We start from the raw sequence: 15,517 nt of genomic DNA, 5'->3' as shown, positions 1-15,517 counted from the left end.
AGAATTTACAGCATGATACACTCTGATTCTAATATTAATCATTTCTTAAGATATTTACTCCTGCCTCTTACCTGGGCTTCCCAGGTGGCAGAGTTGGTAAAGAACGTGTCTGCCAGTGCAGGAGACATGGGTTCATTCCTTGGGCCAGGAAGACACCCTGGCGGAGGAAATGGCAACCTGCTCCAGTATTCTTTGCTGGAAATCCCAAGGACAGAGGAACCTGGTGAGCTGCAGGCCATGGGGTTATCAAAGAGTTGGACTTGACTGAGCACATGCTTTTTATCACAGTACTAATTTTTTTTCCCCAACCAGGGATCAAACCCAGGCCCTTGGCTGTGAAAGCATGAAGCCCTACGACAGGATCATCAAGGAATTTCCACAATAATACTAATTCTTGTTACCACACTCTTTTCCAACTTTTCACAGCCTGGGAAAGGGGTCAGAATTATGTCTTTTCTATATATTGGGTGATGACATGGCCAAGCAGATACAAATACAGGTGCTCTTCAACAATTTTATACAATCACAGTGGAGGCTGTGGATTCATTACAGTAACAGCATAATCTCTATTCAGCTTAAACCCATGCGACCCACAACAAATGTTTATGCTTAACCTAAATCACTAAATCTAACCCTGACAGGACTTGTATTGGACATAACTGGAAAATCCACCCAGACTGGCCTCCACCCATGACTTTCCTCAGCGACAGAGGGTCCTGCTGCCACCTCAGCCCTACTCCACTCTAGCACAAGGGCTGTAGCAGTCATCTTTATCCGCTTTTACCCTTTCGTATAAAAGAAGAAAATTACCCAAACAGTTACACAATGTTTAGGCGCTCAGTTCAGTTCAGTCACTCAGTCATGTCCAACTCTTTGGGACCCCATGGACTGCAGCACGCCAGGCCTCCCTGTCCATCACCAACTCCCAGAGTTTACTCAAACTCATGTCCACTGAGTCAGTGATGCCATCCAACCATCTCATCCTCTGTCGTCCCCTTCTCCTCCCGCCTTCAATCTTTCCCAGCATCAGGGTCTTTTCCAGTGAGTCAGTTCTTCGCATCAGGTGGCCAAAGTATTGGGAGTTTCAGCTTCAGCATCAGTCCTTCCAATGAACACCCGGGACTGATCTCCTTTAGGATGGACTGGTTGGATCTCCTTGTAGTCCAAGGGACTCTCAAGAGTCTTCTCCAACACCACGGTTCAAAAGCATCAATTCTTCAGCGCTCAGCTTTCTTCGTAGCACAACTCTCACATCCATACTCACATCCGTACATGAGTCCGGCCTCTGAGGGCCAAAACTAAAATTACTCGGTGTGGAGGAGCAGGTGAGGGTAATTTGACGGTCCGAAGACCTCGTAAATGGAGGAGAGGGGACACCCAGGTGCAGTTTAGGGGAAAAAAGGTACCTCACGCTCCCCACAGTGACCTCAGCTCCGCAGTCACGGTTTCGGGACTTGATGGAAACTCGCGGACCTGGGTAAAGACGGGAGAGGAGCTGGGGGCGGGGCCTGAGCAGACGCCACTGAGAAGGGCGGGGCTTAGGGCACACGCCAGCTTCCTGCCGAGAGGGGCGGGGCCGAGCGGGTGCACGTTCTCCCGTTTGGTTCCCAGCATAGCTTGTCTGGGTTTAGAAGTACTTGAGGGTCTTCCGTGTCCTGTGTTGCACCATTGATTCCTCCCTAGTTTAGGTAACTGTCACATTACAGTTTTAAAGTAAAAACTTAAAATTTTGTGAGATCATTATGCTGTAAAGTAAGGTTTATTTTTTTTTTCTTTTTTATATCTTATTTATTTATTTATTTTTGGTTGCTCTGGGTCTTCGTTGCTGCTCCTGGGTTTTCTCTTGTTGCAAAGCACAGTCTCGTAAGGTTTATTCTTAACAGGATTCCTGCTGATGAGGCTGAAGGGATTCCGAGGTCTGGGAACTGAAACCTAGGGTGGTGGCGGGGCTGGGCATTAATACAGGGTGGTGGCTGGACCCAGAAACCCAGATATTCCTGCAATTAGAATTAATTTAAGCAGTTTAAGTAAACAACTGGATTTGTGTAGGGATGACAAGCTAGAATGTGAAACACACAACTCTTACAACCGGCTGCTTCCTACCAACACCTGTAAGGAGAAAAGTATCTTGACAGCCCAATTCTTCAAGGATCAAACTCATTAGACACTACAGTGCCCCAGCGACTGCTGCTGCTGCTGCTAAGTCGCGTCAGTCGTGTCCAACTCTGTGCGACCCCACAGATGGCAGCCTACAAGGCTCCTCCGTCCCTGGGATTCTCCAGGCAAGAACACTGGAGTGGGCTGCCATTTCCTTCTCCAATGCATGAAAGTTAAAAGTGAAAGTGAAGTCGTTCAGTTGTGTCGAACTCTTGGAGACTCCATGGACTTCAGCCTACCAGGCTCCTCCCCATGGGATTCGCCAGGCAAGAGTACTGGAGTGGGTCGCCATTACGAATTCAGGATGGAGAGAAACAGGCACCAGTCTGTGCTTTGGAGATACTACCTTGGTACATCAGTAAGCGCCTCATGGACCCACCCACCTCCTCAGCAAGTCCAGATAAGTTTGAGTCCCACTCAGTGTGTTTGAACTAAGTTAATACACTGCCAAGTAAAATTCAGGGTTGTCAACCAATAACTGGGAGATCTGAAAACTAGGAGATAAAGTGAAACTATCACTCAGTAGTGTCCGACTTTTTGTGACCCCACCAGGCTCCTCTTAAGGGCTACAGTCCATGGGGACACAAAGAGTCTGGACACGACTGACCCAGCACAGCCAAAAATAAACAAATGAATCATCCCCACTTTAAACAGACCTTAAGTTAAAAAAACAATTTACAGTCTGGTAGAAAACTACACTGATACTGCATTAGTAACTGCTTGGAGCAATAGCTAGGCCACATTTGGGTCAATTAATCCAGTTGGAGATTGACAAAGGGTCTTGGTGATTTTTTTTTGTTGTTTTTTGACATGCCATGCAGCTTCCAAGGTGTGCAATTTGAGTAAGGCACTGACCACACATATCATATTTACATATTTATATTTTCATATTGCATGAACTCTCTGATTGTAAGGACTAATCTCTGACTAAAGACTTTGCCACACTGAGGACATTTGTAAAGTTACTCTCTGTTATGAATTATTTGATGAACTGAAAAGTAGGTCCTGTACCTGAAGGCTGTGCCACACAAATTACATTTATATGGTTTCTCTCCCATATGTATTGCTTCATGGTAAATAAAGGTTGAACGTGCAGTATAAGCTTTGCCACACTCATCACATTTGTATGGTTTCTCTCCACTATGAGTTCTGTGATAAACTGCAAAGGAAGCCGTGTACCTGAAGGCTTTGCCACATAAATTACATTTATATGGATTCTCTCCTGTGTGAACTGCTTGATGTTTAGTAAAGTCTGGATGTGCACTAAAAGTGCACTAAAAGTTCTGCCACACTCATCACATTTTTTTATACTTATTTTACTTTACAACATTGTATTGGTTTTGCCATACATTGACTTGAATTCGCCATGGGTGTACATGTGTTCCCCATCCTGAGGCCCCCTCCCAACTACACCCCCACCATCCCATCCTGTATCATGCATCAAACCTGGACTGGCGATTCGTTTCACATGTGATAATTTACATTTCAATGCCTTTCTCCCGTATCATCCTGCCCTTGCCCTCTCCCACAGAGTCCAAAAGACTGTTCAATACATCTGTGTCTCTCTTGCTGTCTCGAATACAGGGTTATTGTTACCGTCTTTCTAAATTCCATATATATGCGTTAGTATACTGTATTGGTATTTTTCTTTCTGGCTTACTTCACTCTGTATAATAGGCTCCAGTTTCACCCACCTCATTAGAACTGATTCAAATGTATTCTTTTTAATGGCTGAGTAACATTCCATTGTGTATATGTACCACAGCTTTCTTATCCATTCATCTGCTGATGGGCATCTAGGTTGCATCCATGTCCTGGCTATTATAAACAGTGCTGCGATGAACATTGGGATACATGTGTCTCTTTCAATTCTGGTTTCCTCAGTGTGTATGCCCAGCAGCAGGATTGCTGGGTCATATGGCAAGTTTTTTAAGGAATCTCCACACTGTTCTCCATCGTGGCTGTACTAGTTTGCATTCCCACCAACAGTGTAAGAGGGTTCAGCATTTATTGCTTGTAGACTTTTGGATAGCAGCCATTCTGACTGGCATGTAATGGTACCTCATTGTGGTTTTGATTTGCATTTCTCTGATGACACTCATCACATTTATACGGTTTCTCTAAAGTATGAATTCTCTGATGAGCTTTAAGGCTTGTACTCTGACCGAAGGCTTTGCCACAGTCATTACATTAGTAAGGTTTCTGTCCAGTATGAATTCTCCAATGGAGTGTAAAATAAGACCTGAAACTGAAGGCTTTGCCACATAAATTATATATATATGGTTTCTCTCCTTTATGAATTGCTTGATGTTTACTTAAGTCTGAATGAGCCCTAAAAGCTTTTCTGCATGCCTCACATTTATACGGTTTCTCTCCAGTATGAATTCTACGATGAATCCCAAGGTGTGCATTTCGAGTAAAGCACTGGCCACATATATCACATTTATATGGTTTCTCTCCAGTATGAATTCTCCTATGAACTGTAAGTCGTGTGTTTTTACTAAAGGCTTTTCCACATACATGACATTTATATGGTTTCTCTCCTGTATGAACTGCTTGATGTCTAGTTAAGTCTGAATGTGCACTAAAATCTTTGCCACACTCATTACACATGTAAGGTAGGTCTGAATGTGCACTAAAATCTTTGCCACACTCATTACACATGTAAGGTTTGTGTCCAGTATGAATTCCCCAGTGAACTGTAAAATAAGACATGTGACTGAAGGCTTTGCCACATAAACTACATTTATATGGTTTCTCTCCTGTATGAACTGCTTGATGGTCAGTAAAGGCTGAATGTGCACTAAAAGCTTTGCTATATTCATAATATTTATATGGTTTCTCTTCAGTATGAATTCTCCGATGAACTCTAAGTCTTGCATTTTGACTCAAGGCCTTTCCACATACATCACATTTATTTGGTTTCTCTCCTCTATGGATCCTTTGATGTCCAGTGAGTTCCGAGTCCTGAACAAAGGTCATGGCACACCCAGTACATTTGTACGCTTTTCCCCTCTGTGCTTTCTGGTCTTGTGCCAGTACTGGAGGGTGCATAACAGCACTCTCACACATATTAGAAATGCTGGTGCAGAAACTAGGAGTTCTCTGAAGTCGTAAATCTGAGGTGGTACTGTTGCTACTCCTCACAGCTTGAATACATTCAAATGTTTTCCCTTCAGGTTGAAGTATCTGCAGTTCATCTTGAAAGCTTGATCCATGCTTATTTTCAACAGGCTTATTTCCCACCGCAATTCTACTGTGCCGATCATTTTCATTAGTGAGATTTTTATTCTGGGTTATAGTTATAGACATTCCTTTGTAATTTCTTTCATCATCTCTCCCCTGACACTCAAATTCATGCAAATTCTCCTGGACCTCTCTGAGGAAAAAATCTGTGATTTCATGGCTTTCAGGTCTTCCCAACATCACTGTGTGAAATACTTCTCCTTTATCACTGCTTGCTTTTGTCAGTAATTTCTGGCTTATATGTGTATGAGACATACCTACAAGATATAAGAACCATAGGTATCCCATTAATTATAATTCATAAATAAATTCTTTCATGTTGAACACACGATCTTACACCAAAAGTAATACCCATCCTAAACAGAATTATGAATCTTCCCAGCGATGATTTTCAAAATAAAAGAAACACTAAAGGAATAGTGTTTAAAAAGAAAGAGTAATCGGGCTTCCCTGGTAGCTCAGTGGTAAAGAATCCGCCTGCCAATGCAGGAAACATGGATTCAGTCCCTGACCTGGGAAGATCCTACATGCTGTGGAGCAACTAAGCCCATGAGCTACAACTATTAAGCCTATGCTTGGGAGCCTGGGAGCCACAACTATTGAGCCCATATGCTACAACTACACAAGCTATCACAACCTAGAGCCTGTATTCCAAAATAAGAGAAGACAAGGCAATGAGAGGCTCACACACCACAACTATAGAGTACCACGTGCTCTACACAAATAGAGAAAAGCTCATGGAACAACAAAGATGCACTACAGCCAAATAAATAAGTGAAATTTTAAAAAATTTAAAAAAAAGTGATCACCTGTAATTCAAATGAATTGGCTCTAACTGGTAGTAAACATACTGTCTCATAAGTAGTAAACACACTGTCTCATAATTGAGGAGGGAAAAAATACATTATATACAATATACACATACTTATACATAATTACATGCTAAAGAACAGACAGGGCTTTGCAGGAGGCTGAGTGATAAATAATCCGCCTGCCACTACAGGAGATGCAAAAGACTAGAGTTCAATCCCTGGGTCTGAATGATCCTCTGGAGACAGAAATGACAACCCACTCCAGTATTCTTGCCTGAAAGAAATTCCATGGACAGAGAAGCCCGGCAGGCCACAGTCCATGGGGTCACAAAGAGTCAGACACCTCTGTAAGACTGAGTATGCATGCAAAGAATAGACAACATATTGTAATGGTAAATAACCCAAAAGAAACTAAATAATGAATAATGTAAAAACTAAAGAGCAGTTTCTTAAAGAGATGGGAATACCCAACTTACCTGTCTCCTGAGAAACCTGTATGCAGGACAAGAAGCTAAAGTTAGAACCGGACATGGAACAACTAACTGGTTCAAAACTGGGAAAGCAGTATATCAAGGCTGTATATTGTCACCCTGCTTATTTAACTTATATGCAGAGTACATCATGCAAAATGCTGGGATGGATTAAACAGAAGCTGGAATCAAGAATGCCAGGAGAAGTATCAACAATCTCAGATATGCACATGAATCCACATTAATGGCAGAGAGCAAAGAGGAATTAAACAGCCTCTTGATGGGGTGAAAGAGGACAGTAAAAAGAAGCTGGCTTAAAACTCAACATTCAAACACTAAGACCATGGCATCTGGTCCTATCACTTGATTGCAAATACATGGTGGGGGAGGGGGGAACAGTGCCAGATTTTATTTTCTTGAGCTCGAAAATCACCATGGATGGTGACTGCAGCCATGAAATTAAAAGATGCTTACTCCTTGGAAGAAAAGCTATGACATACCCAGAGTGGCATTTTGTCTCACAAATCCTGCTCACAGCGCCAATTAATGTTTTGCCAAAAATTTTCACTTTCGACTGAGGGTCAAAGGATTTGTTAACAAGATAAGCCACATGTTCTAAACAAATGAAAGAAGTGAAAGTGAAGGTGTTCACTCGTGTCTGACTCTTAGTGACCGCATGGACTGTAGCCCACCAGGCTCAACCGGCCATGAGGTTTTCAAGGCAAGAATACTGGAGTGGGTTGCCATTTCCTTCTACAGGGGATCTTCCCAACCCAGGAATCGAATATGGGTCTCCAGCATTGCATGCAGACTCTTTACCATCTGAGAAACCAGGGAATCCCCATACAAATAAATAATACATAATACAGATAGAGAATTATCTAGTTGACTTTCAATATACTAACATTAAAAGAAAAGAGAAATAGAAACAGCAGAGGATACATCACCAAATTGGGTTTTGACCAACATCCAGACTCAAACAGCGCTGGGAAGTCCCAGGACACAGCACATCTGGAGTCTCAACTGGGAAAAGGTCCCAGGCAGCTGTCCACTCTGTGGGTGAGACTTCAAAGATTGCAGTTCGGGGTTCCTGCTTATAATCCCAGGACACAAACTGATATCATCATCAATCTGTGAGCAAACAGCAGCTCTGGTTTCATCTTAATGTTGTTTGTTTCATCTTATAAAACTTGGATGCTGCTAAGCCTGGGGCTTGGTTGGCTAGAGCCCCTCCGATGGCTGAATAACTCAAGGTTTGTCCCCTAACTTATTTATGGTGTCACAGGCCTTGCACTCACAGCAGGCAGTAAGGGCACTCACAGTCAGGGTGTGTCCAGGCGGGTTAGAAGGAAGGTCAGAGGAATGTACTGCTTTGTCTTGAAGCCTAAACAAGACTATTTAATTTCCTTAACATCCTGGTGGCTCTGTGGTAAAGAATCTGCTTGCAAATAGAGGAGGCATGGGTTCGATCCTTCACAAGTTTGAAATCAGCTTCATAAACACTCAAGCTCTGGAAAAACTCCCTGTGTATCACACAGTGGGCAGGTCACTGGACGGAAAGACAAGTTTAAACTCCTGATGCCAATCACAAAGCCTTACATGTGAGAGTCAACAAGGCTTTGATCTCAGTAAGAAAAACAGGGGCTCCCAAGAGACACAGAGGGAACATGCAAAGACACCCCAAAGTATATCACTACTTCAGAGGGAAGTGATCCTCACCCACAGACAGCAGGTTCCTGAGGGTCTCCACCATCACGTCCTTGTACAAGGTCCTCTGGGCAGGGTCCAGGCATTCCCACTCCTCAGGAGTGAACTCTATGAACACATCTTTGAAGGTCAACTGTGCCTGAAATGAAAACACATTTCACCAACGGGCTCTGAGGAGGGTTTCTGCTGTTGCTGCTGCTGCTAAGTCGCCTCAGTCGTGTCCGACTCTGTGCGACCCCATAGACGGCCTCCCACCAGGCTCCCCCGTCCCTGGGATTCTCCAGGCAAGAACACTGGAGTGGGTTGCCATTTCCTTCTCCAATGCATGAAAGTGAAAAGTGAAAGTGAAGTCACTTAGTCGTGTCCAACTCTTAGCGACCTCATGGACTGCAGCCTACCAGGCTCCTCCGTCCATGGGTTTTCCAGGCAAGAGTACTGGAGTGGGGTGCCATTGCCTTCTCCAGAGAAGGGTTTTTAGTTTCACTCAAAATAAGAAGTGAGAGGAGTAAGGTTCAATTCAGTTGAAGTAATATTCTGATAGATACATGCAAATCTATTTGGAACAAACTGTGAGTCTCTAATTTAATTTCCTCTGTTGTTTTCTAAGATTATGATATCCTGCAATCAACATGAATCTGTCACTTGTGTAGACAATACATGAAAAACATACCAAAAAATTCAATCAACGGGTTGTCTATGCAGAAGTGTTACACTCTACACTGAGTGACATTCACTATCTAGATGAGTTACAGCAAAACTGGTGTCTTCAGAGACAACAAAGTCCACAGTGACTTTAAAAGAACACACACATCATGATGATGACGACATCATCACACTGATGACAGGTGTTTCAGCACGTCCTACACACTAAGCATTACTCTAAAGACTTCACACAGATGAACTTGTCATCAACATAACAGCACATTAGAGAAAGATCTGTGTCCGTCTTACGGGGGAAAAATTTTCACTTTAAGAAACTGCTCTGATCAAATGTTTAAGCAATGAGGCAACAGCATCTGAGTTCAGGTGGTTGGGAGTGAAAACTGAACCTATGGAATCAAAGAGTTAACTAACAGAGCATAAAGACCATCCACAGAGTCCCCTGTACAAAGCATAAAACATATTTATGAGATAATGTTTTCTAATAAAACCATGGAGTTACATATTCACGCACTCATGCATGCATGTGTAAACAATTGATTTAAACGAGTTGCCTTTTTTTCTTTCACTCAATCAGAATTTATTCAGCGTCAACTCTGTGCCTCAAATTGAGCATACAGCAGTGAACATAATGGAGCTTACATTCAAGCAACCAGTCAGCCAATTACATCCATAATTTTAGCATTACTGTTGTAGTAAGTGCTCTGAAACAGGCCTGGTGCTAAGAGAAGATTTAACAGAATGTCTTGACCTACATCAATAAATCAGACAAGGTCTCTGTGAGGAAGAAACACTTAGGATTGGCAAGGTGGGAAATGGAAGAGTGTTGCAAGGAGAGAGAGACAGCCTGAGTGCCAGCTCTGAGGCAGGAAGATATTTACTGAACAGAAAACCAGCCAGTGTGACTGGGACACAGGGAAAAAGAGGGGTGATGCCAGGTAGAGGCTAAAGTCACTGAAGAATCTGCAGAAAGAAAGTTAGACGTTTAGATTTGTTTTTCAGAGCTCAATCTGCTGTGTGTGGAAGTTGTCTCTTTACCTGCTTACTCATGCCAGACTCTGCAACCCTGCTGACTGTAACCCACCAGGCTCCTCTGCCCATGGGATTCTTTAGGCAAGAATACTGGAGTGGGTGGCCAATCCCTTCTCTAAAGAGTTGCCCTTTGACTCATTCTGGGATGATGCTCACATTTTCATTTTATTCGTGCATATTTCGGCATCATTGGGACATTACAAATGAATTAACTGTACTTCAGTAACTTTGTGTGAGTCACACAGTCATGTCTGACTCTTTGCGACCCCATGGACAGCAGCCCGCCAGCTCCTCTCTCCATGGAATTCTCCAGGCAAGAATACTGGAGTGGGTTCCCATTCTCTTCTTTCATTTTACTTCTTCATTCAGTAACTTTGTCAACATTCTATTTCTTTTTCAAAGCTTATTTATTTTGCTTATGTTGGGTCTTCGTTGCTGTGAGTGGGCTTTCTCTAGCTGCAGCTGCAGTGCATGGGTTTCTCACTGCAGTGGCTTCTCTTGTTTTGGAGCACAGGCTCTAGAGAGTGCGGGCTTCCGTAGTTATGGCTGACAGGGTCTAGGGCACAGGCTCAGTAGTTGTGGCCCATGGACTTAGTTGCTCTGAGGCATCGTTCCGGACCTGGGATGGAACCTGTGCACTGTACATTGGCAAGCACATTCTTAGCCACTGTACCAACAGGGAAGTCCTCAATATTATCTTATTCTAGTTGAAAAAAATAAAAAGTAATACAAGCAGGAAATAACATACAGCAGATTTCTTCCAATCTATAAGTACCTGTATTTAAAAATAGTATGTGGGCCTCCCTACTGATAACTCATAAAGAATCCACTGGACAATGCAAGAGACACGGGTTGTTGCCTGGTCTGAGATCCCACATGCTGAGGGGCAACTAAGCCCGTGAACCAGAGCTGTAGAGCCCAGGAGGTGAAGCTACTGAAGCCGGTGCGCTCGAGACCCTGTGCTGCAAGGCAAGAGAAGCCACTGCAATGAGAAGCGTATGCACTGCAACCAGAGAGTGGCCGCCAGTCGCCAGAACTAGGGAAAAGACACTGAAGCAGTGAAATCAGAGTACAGGAAATAAATATATTTTATAAATAATAATGTGACTTTTTTATTCTTAATTTTAGGTATGTACTTATTAACAAACTCCAAAATTCATTATTTTATTCCATTAAGAAAATACTGAATCATGATTAGTTAAGTTGGGAAATTCCCTCATGGTCCACTGGTTAAGATTCCACACTTCCACTGCAGGGTTTCAGGTTCAGTCTCTACTCAGGGAACTAAGACCCTGCAAACTGCATTGTGCAGCCAAAAAAGAAAGAAAAAAATAAATTAGTAAACCTGATTTCATACTTAATGGTAATGGAACACTGCCTAGCACTGACATCTCTTTCTAAACTTTCCATTCCATCCCCAAACACTTAAGTTTTCAAGGAGGTCCTCACTTAGTTTTAAATGTACTGTAAAACGTCAGAACTAATTTCCCCTAATTGGCCTCTTTCGCAGATTGTACCACATGCTGTACATGTTAATACCTGACTCTAGGTACAGCTTCCTTACCCTGGTTGACACAGAGCAGACAGCGCATCCAGATGGGCCCTAAACAGTCCCAGCTGCCGAACAGCACTGAGACTCTGTCTCCAACCCATGGGTGTAAAGCCCTGCCCAGGATAGTGCCAAGCGGAGCCTCGTCACAAGGGCCAGGAACCAGGTCATGGCGGGACGGGATCTAAATAGAGATGACAGGCCTTGACGGAAGGCCCCGGGTGAGTGTGCACGTACAGGAGTCAGACAGGACACTCCAGAGTCAGACACGATTAGCGAGTCCAGAGAAGGATATTTCAGGAAGGCAGCGTGAGAATCCACTGAAGAATATGACCTTACCTGAGAAAGAGCCATGCCTGACTCCTGTTCTTTCCTCTTCTTGGCTTCTTCCTCAGGCAAAATGAGTCTTCAGAGGTCTATTATGAAAGTTTAAAACATGCTGTTTAATGCTTAGAATCAACACAACCCCTTCCTGAGCGCCCCGCGCACCCCCCCACAGGGAAGCCCTCACCATGAGGAACAGACAGTCCCCTGTGCCCACTGTCTCAGGAGGGACTCAGGACAGGCAACTCCCACACAGAGACCAACACAGGACTTTCCCACACTTTCCCTCGGATCACACTCCCTTCCTGGTGAGGGCTCAAGCACACAGCAGCAGGGGGCTGCTGGGGTCTAGCCTCAGCAGGATCCAGGGGCACCCTCAGGATGAACGGTGTCGGGGGGAGAGAGAGAGAGAGAGAGAGAGAAGAGAGAGAGAGCGAGAGAAGATTGGGGGTGTGCAGCAGAGTCTGGCAGTGCTTTATTTTTTACCGTAGCTTTTATACCCTAAGTTAGTACATTTCTAAGGGGAAGATAGTTTAACATTACATCAGCTTGTCCTTCACGAAACCAGGGTGTTTTCTGCATACTTCTTTGTTTATGAGGGTCTTATCATTACCTTCTGGCCTTGGGGCTTATTGACATTTTTGACCTAGGTGAATGCAAAGCTGTTTTCCCTAATCTATTCTTTATTGAACACAAAGGTCAGTCCTTTTGCAGAAGTTATCAGTTAAATTTATCTAAAAAGCTTACCACACAAAGACTCTGTAGCTCCAGTGAGGCAGCCCCTGTTTAGCATTCCTGGTTAAAATTAACAATTCTAAACTCTTATTTTTCTAAATCTTTAACTATAACCACTTTTAGAATAGTATTTTTGTGTTCTCTAATAGAGCTTCCTAGCCCCCAGGAAGGCTCTGTGCCTATTAGGGCCTTTATATGATCAGGTTCTTTATGCTGTTTTATGATTAGGGTATTATGAGCAGTCATGCATATTAGTATCAAGGGCATAAATGCATTTGTCCAACAAACTAAAATGCCAGCAAAGGAGTTTAAATTAAAACACTCCTTTCACCCTGGATAATCTCGTAAAGTCCCACCACCCGGTAAACTTATTGATTCAAGTTCTAAGTAAATTCTTATGTGGAAAGTGAAAGGTCACGCTGACTGCCCCCGCCATAAAGTACCAGATAAGTACCAGGGACAGACATCCACCAATCAGCAGCCCGTTGCCAGGGAGACTGATGGATGCGAAGGTGTCAAGACTCCGGCCAATCAAGAAAAACCGACGGGGGACAAAAGGCCAATCAGCACCTTAGAGCCTGACTCCAAGCATATTCAAAAACGTCCCGCCGCTTCCGTATCCGCCAGGGTATATAGGTACCACCCCCGTTCTCGCTGGTGGCAGACTCCCTTTGTCTCTTCACTCACCCGCCCCCGGGAGTTCTGCCCGAGAGCGACCGCCCAATAAAGGCCTTCATCAACGGTCCTTAGAGGTGGCTCTTTCTTCCCGCGGCGTTTTCTAACAGAAAGGGATCAGGAAAGGCCTTCTGCCTATGTCACAGAAATTAGGGAGTAGTCTATAGAAGCAAGCATCAAAAAGACAGATATCATCTTTAAGGTGAGCGCTGGGGGCAGCTTTTCGGAATCCCTGAAAACCTGATCTGCCTTGCCTGTCAGGTTTTCTCCTCATCACCTTGTCATGGGTGGGATCTTGTGAGCTGGCCTTTTCGAAACCCCTGAAGACCTGATCCGCCTTTCTTGTCAGGTTTTCTCCCCATGACCTTGTCATGGGTGGGATCTCGTGTGTTGGCTCCAAGCAGGGGGCACCTCTGCTGACCAGGCAATCTCCTTCAGGTCACACAGCAGGCCCTGGTCCAGCCCCACTCAGAGCAGAGCGCCCTCCACTCCCCCAGGGCCTGATCTCAGTCTCAGAAGTGGAGGCTAAGAGCCCTGGTGCTCAATGCAGGATCCAGATCAGAATCATCTGTGGCCTGTGCACATTCCTGGGGCGAGGCCCCACACGAGAACCTGTGGAGCATGTCTGATGGAGGAGAACTGACTAATGAAAGGGTTGTGTGTATACATACCATACACCCTGTGACCATGTGACACATGTGTACACTGTGAAATATTTATCACAAACCACTAACCAACACATCCATCACCTCCAAATTCCCATGTTCTGTGTGTGGTGACAACACTGATGACAAATTCCCAGCATGCAGTAACAGAACAGGATTAACTATGGTCAGCATGCTGCACACACCTCCCCAGGACGCACTCATTTCACAACTCATAGTCTGTACCTTTTGACCAACATCTCCCCATCCTCCCCACCTCCCAGCCCCAGATAACCACCATCCCACTGTGTGGTACTAGTGAGGTCCACTTTTTTACATTCTACATAATGGAACCACATCTTTCCCTGTCTGTTTTATTTCACTTAGCATAATATTCTCTACATGCATCCAAGTTGTCCCAAGTGACAAAAATCACCATCTTTATGGGTACATAATATGTCATTACATATATGTATGTGGGATTGCCTTGGTGTATGTTACCAACCAGGACTTCCCTGGGAGCTCAGAGGGTAAAGAATCTGCTGGCAATGCAGGAGACCCAGGTTTGATCCCTTGGTTGGAAAGATCCCCTGGAGAAGGAAATGGCAACCCACTCCAGTATTCTTGCCTGGAGAATTCCATGGACAGAGGAACCTGGCAGGGTACAGTCCCTGGGATAGCAAAGTCTGACATAACTGAGTGACTAACACTTACACTTCCTTGTTGCCAACCTGGATCCTTGCTTGGGTTCTTTAATGAACAGAAAGAGTTACGAAACCAGAGAAGAAATTCAGGGAAGGCTTTATTGGGATGCCTGCTGTATTAAAGGTGAGCAAGAATAAGAATCGGTGCCGTTGCTCTTGCCAAGAAGGGGGGTGATGAGGTCCCTTAACTGGGGGTGCAGGTAGGCATGGATTGATGGTTAAGCTGGAAGGAAGCTGAGGTGATCTGCCCTCCTCAGCACCCCCAGTGGTGCTGTGAGCAAGATCAGGGCCGTGACCTGCCTTTGCTTTTGGAGCCTCAGAACAGCTGGTTTGTGGCCCTTTTTTCTCTTTTTGTTCAGAACTGCTGACTGCACATGAATGTGGTTATAGTTTCTTTGTCTCTTACACTTTCTTTGTGGTCTGTTGCTCTAGGAGACGTTCGTCCAGGTGTAAGACCTGCAGTAAAAGGTCCCAGGACCTAGGCTGTCTCATACACTCATGGTTTCATTATCCACTCAACCGACAACAGACATTCAAGTTGTTTCTACAACAAATGGCTGTTGTGAATCATGCAGTATTGGTTACAACAGTGCAGGTAACTCCCTCATAACACTGGTTCTGCACTGGACTTCCCTGGTGGTCCAGTGGTTAAGAACCAGCTGAGCTCTGTGGGGGATGTGGGTTCAGTCCTTGGTTGGGGAACTAAGATCCCACAAGCAGCAGAGCAACTAAGCCTGAGCACCACAACCAGGGAATCTGTGCACCAAAACCAAAGATCCTCCAGGACTCAGGCGAAGCCAAA

General features: G+C 44.4%; 1 protein-coding gene across 1 annotated transcript in view; it reads right to left on the bottom strand.

Moving 5' to 3' along the window:
- Positions 1–3,861: 3,861 nt before the first annotated feature.
- The window catches only part of LOC139033632 (zinc finger protein 665-like), a 43,115-nt gene continuing 31,459 nt past the window's right edge, over positions 3,862–15,517 (bottom strand). Inside the window, exons 2-5 of the mRNA XM_070463073.1 lie at positions 11,968–12,049; positions 8,405–8,531; positions 4,827–5,660; positions 3,862–4,775 (exon numbers count right to left, since the gene is read on the bottom strand). Coding sequence (XP_070319174.1) covers positions 4,348–4,775; positions 4,827–5,660; positions 8,405–8,438 — 1,296 coding nt within the window. The 5' untranslated portion in view covers positions 8,439–8,531; positions 11,968–12,049 and the 3' untranslated portion in view covers positions 3,862–4,347. The remainder of the gene's footprint in view (positions 4,776–4,826; positions 5,661–8,404; positions 8,532–11,967; positions 12,050–15,517) is intronic.

Source organism: Odocoileus virginianus, unplaced genomic scaffold (assembly GCF_023699985.2).
Source record: "Odocoileus virginianus isolate 20LAN1187 ecotype Illinois unplaced genomic scaffold, Ovbor_1.2 Unplaced_Scaffold_24, whole genome shotgun sequence".
Classification (NCBI taxonomy): Eukaryota; Metazoa; Chordata; class Mammalia; order Artiodactyla; family Cervidae; genus Odocoileus; species Odocoileus virginianus.
Note: the sequence above shows the minus strand (reverse complement) of the source record. Positions and strands in the feature narration are given on the sequence as shown.